The sequence below is a fragment of the Cydia pomonella genome, chromosome 26, assembly GCF_033807575.1.
Source record: "Cydia pomonella isolate Wapato2018A chromosome 26, ilCydPomo1, whole genome shotgun sequence".
Lineage (NCBI taxonomy): Eukaryota > Metazoa > Arthropoda > Insecta > Lepidoptera > Tortricidae > Cydia > Cydia pomonella.
Window position 1 is genome coordinate 1,201,438 of NC_084728.1, and position 20,870 is coordinate 1,222,307.

The following is a 20,870-nucleotide window of genomic DNA, read 5'->3' on the forward strand; positions in this document are numbered from 1 at the left end:
CGTGCATGAACTGTAGGAGGCAGCACAGGAGCCGTCAGATTTTTGGCGCGAGGCGTAAATAAAAATAAAAAAAATATTATAGGACATTATTACACAAATTGACTAAGTCCCACAGTAAGCTCAATAAGGCTTGTGTTGAGGGTACTTAGACAACGATATATATAATATATAAATATCTATAAATACTTAAATACATAGAAAACACCCATGACTCAGGAACAAATATCCATGCTCATCACACAAATACATGCCCTTACCAGGATTTGAACCCGGGACCATCAGCTTCGTAAGCAGGGTCACTACCCACTAGGCCAAACCGGTCGTCAAATGTGATGTTTATTGTTCCGATGTAGCCCACAAGATGGCAGAACCTACTTTGCACAAGAAAACACGTGACGTGTAAATGTATATGTTTTTAATTCCGATTCCGGCTACAAGATGGCAGACCCTCCAACGCGCACGGTCTCTATGCAGCGCGTGGAGCGCGGTCAAGGTCACTTTGTCGGCCTAAACCGTCGATGTTGTACGAAAATCTATTGCTGGCGCGAGTCTCTGAAGCGCGAGCAAGTATCTCGCAGCCTATTATTGCGAACGTAAAATCAATATTTTGAAAAAAAAAACAATAAATTTTTATTTCTCTAAAACAATGACCTCCACACCAGCGGCGTATACATGCTGGCGCGACGCCGCCGGTTATGGGCTTGGGCGCGGATCTTGTGCAACCAATGTCTCTTCGTTCTGCCCAGTGTTCTTAATAAAGAACATTTTATTTTGTCATTACTGCCCAATTCCGAAAAAGAAGACAATTTGTCCTTAATTTAGAACATTGGGCCGGTCGAAGTTATATGAAAAATAACACCGAATTATTCATAATCTTAAGCCTCTTCATATTTACAATTGTCGCATAGTAGGGCATACACACTTACATTACACACAATACGTTGTGTATATATACTCTGTATTTTTAGGTATTTAAATAAAAGTAAACAAAATCTACCCTCAAATGGCTCCTTAGGCCAGTTGAGGGTAGATGAAAACATTACATGACCAATAATGTAAGTTAAAGTCAGTCTTTCAGTGCCAGCTTTTGTATTTGGTTAACCAATAAATGTTATAACTACCCGAAAATTTACAAATTGTTTGTTCACTTTTATTTAAATACCTAAAGGTACAGAGTATAGGAAGGAATTTCAGTGCTTTTTGAAAGTTACAATTACCTCCAAATTTTTTACCTGTGTGTGTTCATTCATTCATCGTTCTTTCCATTCGCTTTTTCTCAAATTGCGACACCAACTTTTTATTGCAAAATAGCCTTTTAATTTATATATACAGTGTGTCCATTTGGGTATTTTATTTAAATAATTAAATCAAAATATGTTTCCCCTAAATAAAAAATTAAACTAATATTCTATTCTCAATCTATCTATACTAAATCAAGTTTTCTAGGTAATTAAAGAAAAACTTGATCTTTATTTATTAATAAGGACAAAAAAAAATTAATTGTTTTTTTTAAATACACAAAAAAACCTATTAGTTCAGTGTATACCTAAACGGACAGTATATACATTATTTTTACATTGTATAGTAACAATAATTAAATTACATATATAAATCTAAATATTACATTGGCATATTTTATTTTACACACAATAGGTCTGGCAATTTTAAATTTTGAGACATGGCTTGTCCCGTATGAATTACACAAATGTTATATTTACATATATTTCAATTATTATATACATGTTTAATAAATGGATGAGGTTGTATAAAATTGTAAAATAGTCAATATTATCTAAATGCACGACATGTTACTTATAATTTATATATTACATTTAATAAATTAAAATTTAAACAACTCACAGTTGCATTCTCACCAAATTTGTCTAGCGATCGAATATACCGACCAAATTTACAAGCAAAGAGTTATCAATTGCAGAAAAAATTAAGGAATACGGGTAATTGCGGTCGCGTGGTACCGAGCCGGTTTTACGTACACATTAATTGATTAGTGTTTTTATTTTATTTTTTATACCACGACGTTGGCAAACAAGCATACGGCCCGCCTGATGGTAAGCAGTCATCGTAGCCCATGGACGCCTGTAACTCCAGAGGTGTTACATGCGCGTTGACGACCCTTTAAAAGTGCAAATTTAAACATTTGCCACTAAACGCAAGTAGCAAGTACAAGAACTCGCAATAAACACTGTTTTTTCCAGACTTAAGAATTCTTTTCACAATTAATAACTCTTTCTAATAAGTGATATTATAGGAGTTTAGAACTAAAATCAAATGATATTATAGCTACTAAATTAACTAAAATTTCTCTATTCAAATAGAGAGGCAAATGTTATTTTTTCACAGACTGTATTAAAAGGAAAGGTATGGAAAATAGCGCAGCAGTTTTTACAGTTAGCGCACAAGGTGTCGATGGTGATCATTCCGCTTCCTCGGAACTCGTGCGCGAACTATGCAAGCACTACTCTGTTGTGTGACGTCAACACGTGTTGAAACATGCCACGCGTGAAATGTCCATTTCTTTCTGATAAATACTGGTCTTGAGAGGCTGTCCACGGATGCTTATTTTGATGGCATGCTAGGAACTACTTGAAAAAAATATCCTGATAAAGAGCACGCCGATAAAGTCCTATTCCTATATCAAATGACATAATCACTTTCTAAAAAAATGTTTATCACTTTTAAACTCCATAAATGAAATAGAGACCCGGTGTCCGACAAAAAGGAAACTTGCAGTCGGAAATCGTTGATAAATCAGTTGTTGTCCTAAAATAAGGACATTAGGTTACTTGGTAATCTAAGACTATCTACGCGTGTCTACGTTCGCTATTCCCACGTACGGTCGTACTGCGTCCACACGAAGTCTGGTGCGAGATACACGCGTCGGTCTTTCACTTTGCATTGGACTACGCCTTGGTACGCCGTTCGGGGTATACCGCTCTGTAAAATAAATAAGTTTTTGGCAAAAAATTCATTTTTGGTACAAGCTTTTATCGCTGACTGAATTTTTTTTTCCACAGGCAACTAATACTCATCGAGACAATTCTAAAAACTCCAAACGCAATTAGGTTGCGTTATTTTATCACAAAGTTCCTATGGCTACATCCTGTCTCCATCATCAGATCAGCTCGATGGTACCATAATATTGCATTGTCACCCGACTTACATATGTATGCAAATTTTCAGCTTCATCGGAAACCGGGAAGTGGGTCAAATTTAACTTGCAAGATTTGTCCCATACATACTAACAGGGCAAGTTAAATAAAAGCTTGTAAAAAAAACATCAGTTGATTTTTGTCACTCACATAAATCACATAATATGTTTTCTAATTTCGGAAATTCAACAATATTTTGATGTCAAAATTGAAATCAGGGGATATATTGTGTAAATACAACAAGTTGCACGGACTTAAGACGAAAATTAACACTGAAAGTAAACTTACCTACAAAAAAACCTAATTATATAGGAAAATATCCTGAGGAGTAAAATACAACATTGTAACAGTTTCCTACTTACCTACCTTTAAATATGGTTTATTTCGAGAAAATATATAGGCACAACATTTATTGTTCGTTAAATTAATTCTCATCGAATAGAAGAATAGAATAGAATTTGTTTTATTCATAAACACAAACAGTAATAGACAGACATAAAAGAGAACATAGTGAGAGTAAAGTGTCACGAAATGGCCTCATCTCAGCATGTTGCTGGCGACTTCCAGCGCTGATCTTCCGATGAGACCATCGAGTGCGAAATAATCACGGAAGGTAACAGAAAAAAGGAAAGAAACATAAAATAAACATGACGAACATACTTAACACTAAGTTTAAATAAAATTGCACGGACGAAACGAACGTATCAGTCTGTACCGGTCCGGTCGGATCGTATCGTGGCGCGGCATTAAGCGTGCATAACTAGCGCCAGGTCAGCGGTAGCTACACGAATAGCTAACGAATAGCATTTTTAATACTAATAGGTTTTTCGTAACGAACAAACACAGCATTTTGGATTTTTTAGCTGTGTTTCCTTACCGAAGCCGCTTGTCGCCGAAATACTCAGAATCAGAATAGCCATTTATTAAATTAACACTTGCGTAGGTACATTGTAAAGTATTTACATTCATTGATTATATATTTATATTTAACGAAATAATTATTATATTAAAATGGCCTCTCCCTCAGGGGATACGAAGGAGGCGTGGTAATAAAACTCCATGGGTTACCAGCCCTGCTAGGAGTTTTTTTTATGACTTACAATGCACGCCGATATACTACTCACCCTAAATTTACTTGGCGCCGTTCCGTGGAGCAAGAGTTGGGTGTATTGGGGATGGGATGGGAGGAGGTTGCCGCTGCCCAGGACAGAGTCCTACACCCCAGGAGGGGGTAACGGATGGGAAGAAGAGTGCTCACCCGGAAGTCGTCCATGAGGCCGAGCCGCTTGGCCGCCTTGTGGAACGTCTTGGGGTTGGAGTAGGCCACCCGCGCGGCGGGCCCGGGCGCCGCGCCCGCCATCACCTCCTCCGCTGTGCTCTCAGGAAGGGAATACACGTATTTTGTGAAGTTGTGGTCGTAGTTCTCCTGTTAGAAATTAAAGTTTTGGATATAATAGTACATTACGATACAAGTGCGAAAAATAGGAAATTCGAAACGAGTGGCGATAAATTAAAACACGACCGAAGGGAGTGTTTTAAATCGACACGAGTTGCGAATTACCTATTCGCACATGTATCGTACAACGTTTTACAGTACATATGGCCCTTTAAATGTTCGACACAGTAACATAATATGCTACTTCTCGCACTAGTGCTATAAAGTAGCCCCATATGTACTGTAAATGGGATTTAAGGCCATAAACACGCAGATTAGAGGTTGTGATAGTAGGAATTTTTTGTCGACTTAGAAAGGGCTGAGTTAAGAAAGAGCCAAATTTTTCGCTGTTCCATAGTTGATTATGAAACAAGGAACTATTAAAAAAATTGCAGAAAGTGATAAATTACGGAAAAAGGAAACTCTTCTTTCGAGGTAAATGTTCGTTTCACACTCTCCGATCCGACATCGGATATCCGATATAACCATAGGAAAGCAAAATTTAATAAGCGCCTTTTTAAATTTATCCATTTAATTAATAAAGCATCAATACAAAAATAAATCACTATCCGACATCCAACACCGAATAGGACAATGTGAAAAAGCTCTAACAATGCCAAGTTATTTTTCTTACGTAGCCAATAGGGTTGTTTCCATCTACAAATCTTAGGGCAGAATTGTATCCCAATAAATTATTTTGGATTATAAGAACATGTTAAACTACTTTTAGGGGACCTGTAATAACCATATTTTTGTAAATATTGATTTTGAAATATCTTTTAGCACACGTCACGTGACCAAACTCGAAACGTCTTTGAAGATTCTGATGACGTCACAACTCTCGTATTGACACTGTTGACAGTTAGGCGATAAACAACAAATGACAAATGTCAGTTGATAGCTCGTATCTTCTACGTGTGTATCTAGTTATGTGTCAAACCGTAAACTGTGACGTCACACAATTTTCAAAGAGCGTTTTGGGCGCGAAAGCATCCGTCAAAATATATTTTGTTAACTTAACATATTTAAAGCCGTTTTTAGTATAAAAGTCGAATTTTAGGGCAACTTTTAGTTAATATAGAACGTAATACAAGCGTTTCAAAAAATTGGAAAAAAACCCTATTGTGTAATTTGTGTAACCTTTATTGCGGCATCGAACTAAATTACAACAACCGACTTAAATGATGTGAATTCCAATTATGGTTCGATTATTAAGAAATAGATATGAAATTACCTTTAACAAATAACTGAGATCCCGTTTAGTGAACTCAACAAAATCCGAGTTGAGAACGATGTACCGCAGATGGTTGTCGAAGAACAGACCTTTACTGACGCCCGCCTGGAAATAAATTTATTTATTTATACTTTGTTACACAAAAGAAAAAAATAATGTACAAAAGGCGAACTTAATGTTGTGAACATATTGCTATTCGAGAGCTAAGCGGACAAACCCGATAAACCTTATCGGGTCTATTTTTTCGAAACGCTTAAATAAGAACTCCAATAACACGTTACATATGGTTCCAATTTCATAAACCCATTTGCTCGATTTATCGGGTTTCGAGTCGCTAACCTCTCATATTATAGGTATTGGCGGGAGTTGAGGTGAATAATTATTACACACACAGCTACACGGAGTACTGATTACTGATCACAAAAACAAAATTATATTTAATAAAGGGGTGAATGTGACACTATTAAACTAAGAAAAAAGTATATAAAAAAAACTCCATCCATTTGGCCCATCTTGCAGGTGACGGTTCACCTTGCTATCGGTACGATGAAAAAAATATCAAAAATCCCGCCGTCATTAAATTATTTTGTAGGTTTGTTCGTGACGTCAACTCTAGTGCCGTACCAATAGGGATTGCAATCCGGTCCGGCGGATCCGGTAATCCGGCCGGATCCGGCACTTTTCAGGAGCTACCGGATCCGGTAAAAATAACCGGATCCGGACCGGATCCGGTTATTTTTCAATACGACCGATTTGATCAGAAAAGAAATTGGCATCAATCTCCAATTTAGTCTCCAATTTTCGATTTAGGGCTCATTAACACGGAGAAATAAATAAATACGGCAAAAAAAAAACAAACTTAAACCATTGTATCTCCTTGGATTTCACGGGCCTAGAAATCCCGGTCTTTTGATAGGCTTGCGTGGGGATATAGATCCAACACGTAGAGGCCCCTTGGAGAGCTTTAATGTCATGTAGAACGCCTGCTGGAACTAAATTGAACTAACTAATTAAATTTATTATTAATTGCATGATATTAGAACATCTTGGGATTAGTTGTCAAGCGGACCCCAGGCTCCCTTGAGCCGTGGCAAAATGCCGGGACAACACGAGGAAGAAGAAGAAGATTAGAACATTGAGTTGTCATTTGAATATCAAATATTATTGTAATTAAATACTAAACCTACAGTTTAATATAAGTGTATTGCTTTCACTAATTGTTATGTTTGTTAATTAAGTACCTGCGAGAAATAAAAAGGCTTTTTTATTTTTATTTATTTATTATTGCACCTCCATTTTATCAGTAATATCATAATCGGCGGTCGAAATATGCGACCAAAATTGGCGCTTGCATCCGCACGGCCTAATTTGATCAGACGATTTAATCAGATTAATGAAAAAAAATTCCCATCTGGACTGACCTTCACAGCTCCCGGAGCCACTGGATTTCATTCAATTTGTATGTAGCAACACAGTAAAACGAAGACTGAAGTTACCTTGCCAAATGAATAAGTCCTGGATATCTCCGGCCGGATGCACGCACGGGCCCGCGTGTTCACCGGGTCACGGAGCCAGTCGTCGAAGAACCTGGGAATAGTTGACAAAAAAATATTTTTAATTTTAATACAAGTTTTAGCTGTACTTTTCTTTCAACACACAAAATAATATGTATTATCAAGATAATTCTAAGAAACCAGTTTTTTTTGTGTCACAGAGTTACTATGACAACCTCCTGTAGTTATCATCAGATCAGTTCGATGGTACTATAGTACTTACGCCTTAGGCCATTTGGGTTCGAGCTCGGCCCAGGAGTCCGCCCGCAGCATCCAGCCGAGGCCGGGGAAGAAGTCAGTGCGGTGGAGGAGTTCCGGTCTTGAGAGATCTACCAGCTGCTTTTTGCCGTTGTCGTTCCAGGCTGACACACACCTGAGAACAATTAATGCTAAGTTATTATTATCAAATGTTGCCAAATATAGGGGTTTTTTCGAAAATGTCTCATATTGTGTAAGGAGAACCTGCATGAGGAACACAATTTTTCTATTTTCAAAATGAATATTTCCTTTATTGCTTATCGATTCCGACATCCTTATCAAAGTTCGATAGATTTTCCGAGACCTGCACGTTACACTCTTGATTGCTTTTCCACTACCGACTTCAACAATTTCTAAAACTATGAGGCTACTGAAACGTCCGACGGGATCCAACAGGATTTCTAGCCTTTTATAACTATACCTTAGAGTTTTGGGTGTCTTACACTAGCCAAAATAAAAAACTGTAAAAACAGAAACAATTTTGACTCTTCTAAGCACATTTGGAGCTTGCTACCTATTTTTAATTTATAGTTTTGACTATTTTACAATACACGAAATCATTTCCGCACCCAAAGCCCCAGGGTATGTTTAAAGCTGCTGTTAAATGTCTACATACCATATGCTAGAATCCTTGAGTAAGAGAGGATATGTGCCTTGGAAGTACTCGTAGAAATCCGGCGAAATGTCCAGATCATCTGCAAAGAAAAGATTTTCCGTCATTGCATTGCCAACTGTAATTAAAACGTTGTGAGTGTTAAGCGTGGGATTTGTTATATCCCTTAAATAAATTGCCGTATGACCTTAATCTATAGATAGCTGTGACCTTTATGACCTCTACTGACCTTCAACGATAATCACAGCCTCGTGTCCTAAAGTCTTGAACACATGGTTCAGCGCGAACTTGAAATGCCGCGCTATCTTATAGTACCCCTTATACTTGATGTTGGTACGCTCGAGGGGTATCTCCGACAGGTCGGGCTGGCGTACCACGGTGATGGAAGGGTCGGCGTCGGTGAAGGATCTGATCACTTGGTATGTAGCGTTGTGGCCGCAGTCCTGGAAATAGAGAAAATATTACAGATTACTTATGTCTGCAAGAAGGTTTAAGAAAAGATTGACAGTTAACAGTGGGCAGAGGATATGGTAGCAGATCCCGTGCTGCTACGCCAAAACGGTGATAGGAGACCTTGCCTACCTAAGCGTAATAGGACTGATTGGCGTGTAAAAACATCATGTGAATAGTTTTAAAACGAATACGATACGGGACTTAATCGCGTAAACTTACGTTTATTATATGGCCTGACGTTTCGAACGTGACGTTACGCTCGTGGTCACAGGCAGACACCAATCTCACCACGCCTGATTTAAAACTATGAACGTTATTCGTGTTGGTTTAAATCAAATATAACATGTGAATATTTTTTTTTAATAATTGTAAGAAAAACTTTTGATCGTGGATTGTCAAAATCGACGTTTTTTTGCCTAGTGTACATATTTTCCAAAAACTGTACACAATCATCGTTAATTAAAAAAATAATGTTCTCCATAGACCATTTTTTGCCCTCATTGCCCGGTTTTAAAATCCCAGCATGTGTAAAAGGAATAACCTCTTCCTCCTCAATGTTCACAATTAAAGAACATTTTTTTTTACGGACCGGCCCAGGCATCCCACAAACCGAACAAAAGTGTCCTTAATTGAGGACATTGAGAGATTAAGAAAAATTGTGACATTCATAATATTAATACTAGAAATAAACATAAGCTCGCCGTGCCCTTCACTCGGCTCCATAAAATTAAAAAATCATTCATGGGTAATTGTGTGAGATTTTATAATAAACTTCCAAACCATATTACTGAGTTACCAATTAATAAATTTAAGAATCATGTAAAGCGTAAACTTATTTCTAAAGCTTATTATACCACACAAGACTACATGAATGATAAAACAACGTGGGATTAATTGTGATTCGAAATGATTAATTATTTATTATATTTGAATAATGATGATGAAATGGATATTCCAATGCATGTATTTCCTTTGTTGTTTTTATTATATTTGTTTGACATTTAGAATTTATTCTAGAAACAATCTAGACTAGTATTTTTTATACATTTTTTTTTTTGTATGACTGTATTTTGTGAAAGTTTTAGTATTAAATTTGATCTATGAATTATATTCATTAGTATTATATATGGAATAATATTTACAACATCAATGAATTGCTCTGATAATTAGATTAAGATAATTATATGTAATACTGTCTTACTATTCATAAGTGCTTGTTGCTAGGCCTACATGAATAAAGTATATTTGAATTTGAATTGGGCATTATCTGGTAGTTCCATAAAAATGCTTGAGCAGGACGAGTGCAGGCAGCAGGACGATGTGTTCTGAATTGGCATGATGGCAAATTTTGAAACTCCTTTTAATATTGTCGCTACAATTGTATTCGTTCCGAAAAACGCAATATTTCAGCTATACTCATAACTGAGTCATAAGTTTTAACATAAATAATTCCTTTTTTTTATTTGTTTCTTTGCAAACACCGTTTGGATGATTCTTTGTTACTGTCATCATGCCAATTTACGTAAGTATTTTAATAAGAGTGACGTACCTGACTGACTATTATCGGGAACGTCTCTTTACTCGGTCTGAACTTGATGAGGTTGTCCAGGCACCTCTTCACGGTGACACGGTCACACGCTATCACGAGCACCGGCAGTACTGTACCTGGAATCACAATATGTAGAAACATAAATTTCATTATTCATAAATACATAAACGAACTAGGACTAATTTAATGTCGAAATCTCGAGAATAGTCCTGAAATTTGCAATGTATGTTAAGCCGAAAACACACGTGGCGGCACGTGGTCGAACGGTATGAAATCGCATAAGGGCCGGTACATACGGACTGCAACTTGTATGGGAACTGCACGTCGACGTTGGAGTGCAGTCGGCATGCAGTTCCCATACAAGTTGCAGTCGAGTTGCAGTCCGTCTGTACCGGCCCTTACCCACACCGTGATACAACGTTCCATTTTCAAGTCAGGTCCGGACGAAATCGAATTTCTCCTGGATGACAATAATTTTTCATGATGGCAGGAGTTCCTTGAGACCTCCAGGAGACCTCTAACCTATAATTACCTCCACACGCCCTTTACAACTATTAACCTTTACACATTCCAAATATTATCACTGTACTCGAGATTTCGGCACTAGATGAACTTATACATACCGCGCATATTTCAAATAACATATGTAACGATTATAAATTATATAAGATTATTTACATTACTTTGCTTTCAAAAGTAATATAAACTAATTTTTTAAAAGCGTTATTCAATATGACACGTCAAGATTGTTTACCAGTTTTTTAAAGCTAAATAAAAACCGGACAAGTGCGAGTCGGACTCGCCCGACGAGGGTTCCGTACCCAAAGGGTAAAGCGGGCCCCTATTACTAAGACTCCGCTGTCCGTCCGTCCGTCTGTCACCAGGCTGTATCTCATGAACCGTGATAGCTAGACAGTTGACATTTTCACAGATGATGTATTTCTGTTGCCGCCATAAAAACAAATACTGTAAAGTACGGAACCCTCGGTGGGCGAGTCCGACTCGCACTTGTCCGGTTTTTTTAGTATTTGTTGTTATAGCGGCAACAGAAATACATCATCTGTATCACAGTTCATTACAGCCTGGTGACAGACGGACGGACAGCGGAGTCTTAGAAATAGGGTCCCGTTTTACCCTTTGGGTACAGAACCCTAAAAAACGAACTAGGTAGAAGTAGCAGGTGGTGGTTTACTCAATTTTATTTTTATCTCGTTTTATTCGGATAACCAACAGCTTAAGTAAACTAAAACTATGTTAACATAAATATGTATCAGAGTAGCCAATTACAGGTTTCCACAGACAGGATACAAAGGTAGGCATATTACAGGCTAGCACACAATTAAAGACATTACAAACGCCAAAACATGCTATGAAAGAAGTAATTAGTTTCTTATTTAAATTAAACCTATACTAATCTTCTGCAGGCAGATCAATCTTCTCTAGTAGGTAAGTGTCTTTGTAGCGTGTCAGCATACTTGACTCAAGCATTATGACGACCAGTTTGGCCTAGTGGGTAGTGACCCTGCCTACGAAACCTATGGCCCGGTTTAAATCCTGGTAAGGGCATTTATTTGTCTGATGAGCATGGATATTTGTTCCTGAGTCATGGGTGTTTTCTATGTATTTAAGTATTTATATATTATATATATCGTTGTCTAAGCACCCTCAACACAAGCCTTATTGAGCTTACTGTGGGACTTAGTCAATTTGTGTACTAATGTCCTATAATATTTTTTTTTTTTTATACTACGTCGGTGGCAAACAAGCATACGGCCCGCCTGATGGTAAGCAGCCTCCGTAGCCTATGTACGCCTGCAACTCCAGAGGAGTTACATGCGCGTTGCCGACCCTAAAGCCGCCCCCCCTCGTTGAGCTCTGGCAACCTTACTCACCGGCAGGAACACAACACTATGAGTAGGGTCTAGTGTTATTTGGCTGCTGTTTTCTGTAAGGTGGAGGTACTTCTCCAGTTGGGCTCTGCTCTAGATCTGGAATGACATCCACTGGCTGTGCCCTACCACACAAAGCGAGATGACATTCACAATGCCCATACCTCTCTTTTGGACGTAGTTTAAGGACGTACCCGGGTCCAATTATAATTTGTTTGGGTTATTTATAATTTGTTTATTTATTATTTGAGCACTGTAGTCGTTACGATGTATTTCCGACGCATACTATACCATACAACTAAACCAATTATAAAATCAATATTATTTAGAGTACACGGCGCGCTTATCATATCACCATAACTGTAATTCGTCACATCACACATGGCATTAATACGAGCAGGCATGCCAATAACGGTCACACGGAACACGAACACGATATCTTTATGTAGATAGTTTTAGACAAACATAACTCTGCAACTCTGCATAGGGCTTATATTACAATTGATATGCAATGTGTTTTACTGTACCTATAACTTGTCCTCTATAAGCCTTCTTCCTATCATGTACTTGGCGCAAAACCTTTTAATTTCGGTTTGGCTCGAAAACCCGTTATTCTTAAACCGGTTTTTATGAGAACAGTTCTACTCAAATTAACCGGTTTAGAACAATAAAAACCGGTTTCTTCCTATGTCTACGGAGACTGCTTACCATCAGGCAGGCCGTAGGCTTGTTTGCACCGACATAGTATAAAAAAATCAATAGTGAAGTAAATATGGTAGAATTTTTGTTTTGAAATTGAACGCAACAAAAGAAAAGAAAGTCTATTCCGAATTGAAAACGGTTTAAATTACACTGAAGTAATTAGTACTACGGGTAGGACCGTGGGCCTTACGAGGTCAGAGGTGTCTTTGAATTTATCTTCTATCGAGCGAAGTTACGGGACAAACCTAAATGGAGCACTCCAAATTGGAGTCTCCGATAAAAAACTTTTTAATACATAATATCTCAAAATGAACCACTATCAAAATCACTCGGAAACCACTACCCTAACAACAAGACCACGTGTTCCGAGAAAACACAATAGGGAATCATTTCAGCACCTTAGAAACGTAAAAGTGCGTAGCGATCTATCCGCGAGCGCGCATTCATGTTTGCTGTAGATTGCGTGTTTTATACGAACCTTGCATGAGTAATCATTGACTTGCGCTAATTAGGCACGCAATCTACTGCAAACATGCTCGTACATGCGCTTCTACAGCTACACCTACACGCATATTATCGCTGTGCAACAAAAAAAAACGATTTGTTTATGGGTTCAATACCAGGGAATATAAACAAGACAAACGGTTAATAATAGGCACTCTAATCGTTCCAGATGCTGGGTAATTAATTTATCTGGGTATTCAAAAAAATTCAAAAAAAAAAAAATTTAATCTGTTTATTTCAATTTTTTGTTGAGGTACAGTCAGCACTCAGTTATAATCTCTATATTTGGAGATTGTGTTAACTAAGTTTAGCCTTAACTAAGTATATAATTAGTCCTGTTGGCAGTTAGTGTTTACATGTTATTATAATACTATTTGTAACAAAATTAATTCAATTAATCAGTGCTTTCTTAAGTGTACTCTTTATTTTATCAGGATGTTTTTCTAAAGTTTCTACTACTTGTTTGGGTAAGCTGTTCAGGATATTAGGCAGGTATGTTGGCCAGACCCTTTTCCCATATTCATTGTTTACGTCATCTATAAACGTGTGCAATTAATTTATACCCATAAAAATGACAATCTCAATTCGCACCGTCTGTGTCTCACCTCCTACGAACTAATGTACAAGCGGGCGCAGCGGCGGAAAGCGCAGAAATTTTTAAACGTTATAAATATAAGAGCATCGGTAGAGAGTACCATTTTATACCAATGACGTTGACAGTCGAGATCCATGGGGTCCCAGCGCGCACAAGTTTTTTGCAGAAATCGTGAAGCGTCTGGTTGACGTAACTGGTGACCGAAGAGCTGGCGGCTTCCTCGCACAACGTATCAGCATTGCGATACAATGAGGAAATGCCGCCATTATCCTTGGTACAATGCCTCACGGGCCTATTTTATTTTGGATTTAAACTAGTTATAGTAATCCTCTGTATACACGGTGTTTTTATTTTTTTCCGTTAACTTCGGGGTATCGGTAAGTACTTTAAGGAAACTATATGGCACAGTAAATTAAAAAAAAAAAAACTTTTTTTATTTTTAAAAATTTAATTAGTGTTGCATATAGCGTTGTTGTAACACGGGCATCACATTTAACTCAACGAAACAATTGAAAACTGTGACATATCAATGTCATTTTCAACATCAATCGTCCGAGATAGTACCTATTTACGTTTAGTAGCAAATGTATTAACTCATACTTAACACTAATCAATATGTAAATAGGCCCGAAGCCAAGTGTACACGCTCGTAAAGGCCTTATAAGATAAAAATTAAATATTGATTATCTCCGAAATGGAGTTAATTAGAATATCGGTGTCTCTGAGAAAGTTACTTAATTTAAGCTCAGGGATGCACCTTTGAAATAAAAAAAAATACGGTGTATATCCATTATGTATATTGTTATTGTAAATTAGACAAAAATAACCATGTTATTAATTATTCATTACATTACGTGATTTCATTTGTAACGAGGATTAACAAATTAACCTATAACAGGGTTTTAGGCCTTCGGCAGGCGAGTCTTCGGCAAGGTGACAATTTTACACGCGGCACGGAATGTCCTACGATTCCTCCCGTGGTGCGCATACTATTTTTCTGCTCGACGGAGGCGGAAAGCGGCAACTTCGTTTGAGCAAAGTTGACGCTTTCCGCCCGGAGGCCAGAAAAAAATATTTTCTCAAATCTGTCAAGCCGTCTTCACATCAGAAAACATAGTACATTTATTTATTTAATCGTATAGCGATATAGTCACATAGGCAAAATTATACATATATCTTATACCTTTAAACGAGCAATTCTTGTATATATATATATATATATATATATATATATATTTCTGTGATCTCGGAAACGGCTCTAACGATTTCTCTGAAATTTGGTATGGGGGTTTTTGGGGGTATACAATCGATCTAGATTAGTCTTATGTTTGGGAAAACGCGTGTTTTCGAATTTTCATGTGTTTTTCTTTCGACGCAGAATATGGTCGCTAATTTCGTATTGCCGGCCACTATCCGTCTGGTCCAGCGGGTTAAGACGCTGACGGCTAGAAACAAGTGGTACGGGTTCGAATCTCGCCCGGTGACTCACTTTCGTTTTTTTTTTATATACTTATGTTCAAGTTTATATATTTTTTTTTAATTTTTATTGTTTTAGACAAGTTTAATTTAGTAAAAAAATGACCTATGTAATAAGTGAAATTGACAATAGATGGCGTTACTCTGTGACAAGTGCTGCAAGGTTAAAATCGATTGTAAATAATAATAATTGTCAGTTCACATTTTACTTTTTAAGTTTATGTAGATTATCACCTATATAAATAGTTATAACCGAGCAAAGCTCGGTCGCCCAGGTACTTGTATTATTTATAAGGCAACGTCCAAGTTTTGCAAGCATTGCACAGCATCGGGGGTCAAGTCTAATAGATCATCCGGGCTACCCGAGTATGCGCGGAGTGGGCACCGCTAGATGATGTGCTCCATAGTCTGGTCCTCGATGCCGCAGTCGTATAGCGCGGAGTCTCTCCAACCCCACTTATAGTACATTTAAACTGCCCGTAAGGCTTGTCCTTATTTATATGTCAATGGCTCAATCGCACAATCAACTAATGTCCTCCCCCTTTTCAAATCTGTGTAACATGTTACTTGATATGATACTGACATCACCGCAGCACTATCATCGTCGACCGACTGACCAGGTGTAACAAAAATAGTGGGGATGCGTTTAAGGCTATATTCGGTATATATCGAGTTTTGATTGGGGAAAAAAAAATTGACGCGAAAAAATGTTGGCCTTTGTATGGAGAGTTCGCAGACTTGAAGGACCAAGACCAACGCAATGTTTTTCGCGTGAAAAAAAAAAATCCTTCTACTTTTTGCTAATCAGGACACGATACCGATATGCCCTTAAACTGATTCCCACTATTTTTGTTACACCTTGTATAAATTTATGTAATAATCTCAATCGGCCCACCATACAAGAAAAATTGGCCAAGCCAAATGTTAATCAATGATATAAAAAAAATTAGAAAATAGAACGGAATTTGTCACGAAACAAAACAAACCCAACTTCCGTTTAATAATGATTAATCTTGCCATGTCTTTTTATTAAATAATCGGACAGACAGACGGATATGACGAATCTATAAGGGTTCCGTTTTTTGCCATTTGGCTACGGAACCCTAAAAAACAGTTTTGAAAATAAAGTTTTATAAATCATATACGATGATTTACATTTTTTTATTACATCATAAGTAATACTAAACTATTTATTAAAGCGTTTTTAAGTTTTTTTTCCTTTTTATAAGCTTTTAATTAACTTGCAATAGTTGCAATGTAACCGTACAAACATACATAATGTTTGTACGAGTCAAATCTTGCAAGTTAAATTTGACCCACTTCCCGGTTTCCGATGAAGCTGAAAATGTGCATACATATGTAACAATGCAATATTATGGCACCATCGAGCTGATCTGATCATGGAGACAGGAGGTGGCCAGCCATAGGAACTCTGTGATAAACCAAAAATGAAATTTTTCCCAACAACTTATGTAATGCTAAAAAAACGAAGTAAAGCAAAGCCTGACCAGTAATATATGATCACGCGCCACATTGCGAAATTTCATTGGAACGAAATTTTTCATAAAACTAAACCTAAGCTGAACTGTCAGCCTATACATGACAATAACAGCGCCCTCTTGACAATGATCATATATTTCTGGTCAGGCTTTATAGTAATTAGGACCATGAGATGTGACAGGATAAGACAGTGTTTGGTTTAGTACAAAAGTGTCGTCGCTTACGCCCGTCTTCCGATAAGCAACGTGCGAGGATGACGTGGATTGGTCAAGTTCGGCGAACGTGTTTCATATCGTTTCATACATTCCTGAAATAGCTGCGAATGAGCTAAAAACGCCTTTACATGGTTGACCGACGCTTGATCGGAGGTTCGTAATTAGTTGCAATGCAATCGTTATTTATGTGTGTTTCGCGATTTGATACGTACATATTTATTAAGGTATTCTCTTCAACTTTCAAAACAAGAAATTGAAATCAACAACTAACAACATGCCGGTTAGCGAAGGTCAACTATAGCTAACAGGTAGGGTATGTTATAAATCCTCGTTGGTTATTGTAAGTCTATATGCCGACTTTATAATGGTTTCTCTACACGATGGGCCAGCGCTGGACCAGCGAGATGGCCATGGTAACTGTATATCTATAGAGAGCACGCAAATTGGAATGGGCCACGTGTAATAGATGCGTACGCACCATCGCTCGCCCACTACCTTTGATGTGCGGATGAAAAACGGACACACGAAACGGCCATCCCGCCGAGCCATAATGGCTCACACGATGGCCCAGCGAGATGGCCATGCGATGATTATGGCCTCTCTTTACGATGCGATGGCCCAGCGCTGCACCAGCGAGATGGCCATGCGATGATTGAGAGCAGGCATTATGGAATGGGCCACGTGTAGATGCGTACGCACCATCGCTGGCCCACTACCTTTGAAGTGCGGACGAAAAACCCGACATCGTGGCTATAAGCCATCCGATACCACTACACTCTCTACACGCTGGCCCATCTTAGTGGGCCAGTATGATGGCCCATCGTGTAGAGGAGCCATAAGGCTAAGTGTGGAAACCGAAGCCCATACCATACTGTATTGTTATCGAGTAGACTTGAGTCAATCGCTAACCACCAGCTTTTAAAAGAAAATGTTAACATAACAGTATGAAACGGTAAGCATACATTGACAACAACATCGGCAGACCTAACTTGGACCTTATCTCTTTTCAATAAGGCTTAGAATGGTTAATCGAATGTGCGGTAACTATGGTAGCCCATTGTCACGGATCGTTGCGTAAATAGCCCCATTATACGACATACGACTACTGTGCTAACAACAACACTTATAACTTTAGATGAACCTTATACCCTTTCAATAAGGTCTATAAAATGTCAATAATGTGTCGGCTATGGTGTGTATACCCTAGATGGCTCAACAATTAAAGTCCGTCCGTTTAAAAAGGCAGTTGTGTCAACTGATATTGCCTGCATTGACAGTTATCACTGTCAAGTAGATATACATCATATAGGTATGCTTGTCTAATTTGTTTTGAAACTGGTTTACATCTTGTGCAGAAAGCACGTCTTGGGGGAGTTTGTTCCAAACGCTCAGAAAGTGTTCGTATGGGTTACTGTAGGTAAATTTCATTGTCATTTTTCAGTATCTAGTTTAAAAGAACAAACTACATAGATAAAAAATAGACTTTCATTTCACATTTACCTTTATTTGTCAGTCATGGAAATCCTCAGATTACACACGATTTGGGAAGTGCTAAATGATAATCAAGTTGCCTCAGATGGTAATAACAGAATGGTATTTCCCATTTGAATTGAAGCAACCAATTAGTGATAAGCTGATAAATATGAAGGAAACCAAAAGAATTTATCAACCATGTGTCTTGAGAATGTCAGCCTTAGCACTTTGATTTAAGGTTCAAATTAAATTTATCTTCTTGGAAACAGTATTGAGCTAAATTTTTACAATTTTACATGTGGTATGTGCAAGAATGCAAAGTTTTTTGTTAAAGTTTGTGCTCCAATTGAAGAAATGTGTCCTCTCATAGTTTATTGCAGTCTCACAGATTCTGCTTTACCTTAGATTTTTTTTTACTTTTTTTATTAATTCACACAGATATTTTTTCATTTACTTGAGTTATTTGTATTGAGTATCGAGTTTGTATTTATGTATTGATGTTTTAACAGTTTACACAGATCAATTTGAAGTTTAAGAATTGTAATAAAATTTATATTAATTCTAAATAATAAACTTCAAGGTAGTTTTTTGGCTGTAGAATGTAGACCGCTGAGAGTATTTATCTATATTTGACTGTTATTGTCTGAATAACCGAAGCATTACCAGTGCTATCTTGATTTGTGCAGTTGTGCAACAAATTTATTCATATGTAAGTTGCATGGGCGGCTTAGCAATGTATATTTATACAGTAGTTAGGTTTTTATTGGTCCGAAAAAAAAAAAGAGCAATACAAGCTTCGTAATCTCTTTAAAGGCCTAAAAAATCTACAAAGACAATGAGGAAATTGCTACCATACATTGAATTCATTAGCATAATATGGTGACATATATTTATATTTATTTTCCTTAAAACCTTCAACACAAACAACAAATTATTTTATGTTATACAAAAATTGATAAAGGTTTTAGTTCCCTACATTTTTTTTATAAAATAGTAAATTGTTATTAAGGTCCAGAGAGGGTTCTAAACCAATTTAATGTTATGACTGTTTAATTTTAAATATCACATTAAATACTTTTTGCATAAATACAAAAACATGATGTTGTGGATGGATGATGTATTTATCTATGTCTATCTATTATTTTTTATATATATTGTTGTCTAGTGCCCACAACACAAGCCTTATTGATGTTAATATAAAATATAAATATTTTATTACCTTTGGACTCAGCCTTCCCAACGTCAGGAGCTCGCAAATAATTCACTTCACCCTCTGCCTGGGGTCCCTCTTTTTTCTCCCTAATCCGCTCCACAACCATTTGCAACAATTTACCACTCTCGGTCAGTTGATTGTCCATCATTTCCTCCAATTTGTTGATCCTAGTTTCTATGTCCTCTACTTTGACACTTTTGTTCACTATAGGTCCCTCGTTCCCATTATAAAACAACATAACTGATATAATAAATAAGGAAACTAGACCTACGACGAAGAATTTCTTTAAATAAAGTCTCATTTTGAAAAATAATACTTAAAACACCACTCTTTTTCACACGTATTTAGACAGCGATAGCGGTAAGCATAGTTCACAATAGGTCAATTAAAAAGTAAACATTTTTTTACCGGGACTTTTTTTTAATTAAAAAAATTACGCCGAGTCCAAGAAAAAACATTAACAGATTAAACACAATAATACACTGCTTACACACATTTCTGTGGCAATTTCGCGGCCGTGATGTATTGCAGTAAGGTCAACAGGTTGCGTGTAAGGAACAACTGAGTAAATGTAAAAAAATCTGATAAATAAACCACAACAACAATGCCTATAGGACACGTCAAAGAAACAATTGACGGCGACAGGCGAACGAAATCGAAGTGACAGTTGTGTTGCGGTATTGACAGTATAATAAAAAAGAATCCTCCTTCAGTAGCCAAAAATCACATTATAAAAAACATTGAATCATTGTTATACTCTGGCAAGCCAGCTTTGTAAGAAGACAAAGGCACCAAATTAAAAAAAAAATGGTGCAAAGGATCGATCTCCCATACAAATTTTGAATTTCTTGCCTTTTTCTGCTGATAAAGTTGGCTTACTAGCGTATAATTTTTTGACGTTGATAAATCATGCTGTTTATGCTTTTTACCATCAAACCAATAGCGAGCCTATAGAAAAGTTATTACTTGATATAAATGATGTTATTCCATCAGTCTATTTACTTTGTCACTCGATAATTATTATTCCACCTCATGCAG

General features: G+C 37.2%; 1 protein-coding gene across 1 annotated transcript; it reads right to left on the bottom strand.

Annotated features, from left to right (window-relative positions):
• Nucleotides 1–1,658: 1,658 nt before the first annotated feature.
• On the bottom strand, nt 1,659–20,870 carry LOC133532193 (alpha-1,3-mannosyl-glycoprotein 2-beta-N-acetylglucosaminyltransferase-like). Its single transcript, XM_061870743.1, has 9 exons — nt 19,839–20,870; nt 10,266–10,381; nt 8,493–8,706; nt 8,267–8,345; nt 7,616–7,765; nt 7,336–7,426; nt 5,840–5,944; nt 4,429–4,596; nt 1,659–2,955 (listed from the first exon to the last, which is right to left on the bottom strand). The coding sequence occupies exons 1-9, from the start codon at nt 20,131–20,133 to the stop codon at nt 2,842–2,844; spliced, it is 1,332 nt and encodes a 443-aa protein (XP_061726727.1). The 5' UTR covers nt 20,134–20,870; the 3' UTR covers nt 1,659–2,841.

Excerpts from the sequence above, each read along its gene's own strand:
- LOC133532193 (XM_061870743.1), bottom strand. The coding sequence starts at position 20,133 with ATGAGACTTTATTTAAAGAAATTCTTCGTCGTAGGTCTAGTTTCCTTA. Across the intron at positions 10,382-19,838 it reads TGGGAAGGCTGAGTCCAAAG|GTACAGTACTGCCGGTGCTC; the intron begins GTAATAAAATAT and ends TTGTGATTCCAG. Across the intron at positions 5,945-7,335 it reads GGACTTATTCATTTGGCAAG|GCGGGCGTCAGTAAAGGTCT; the intron begins GTAACTTCAGTC and ends ATTTATTTCCAG.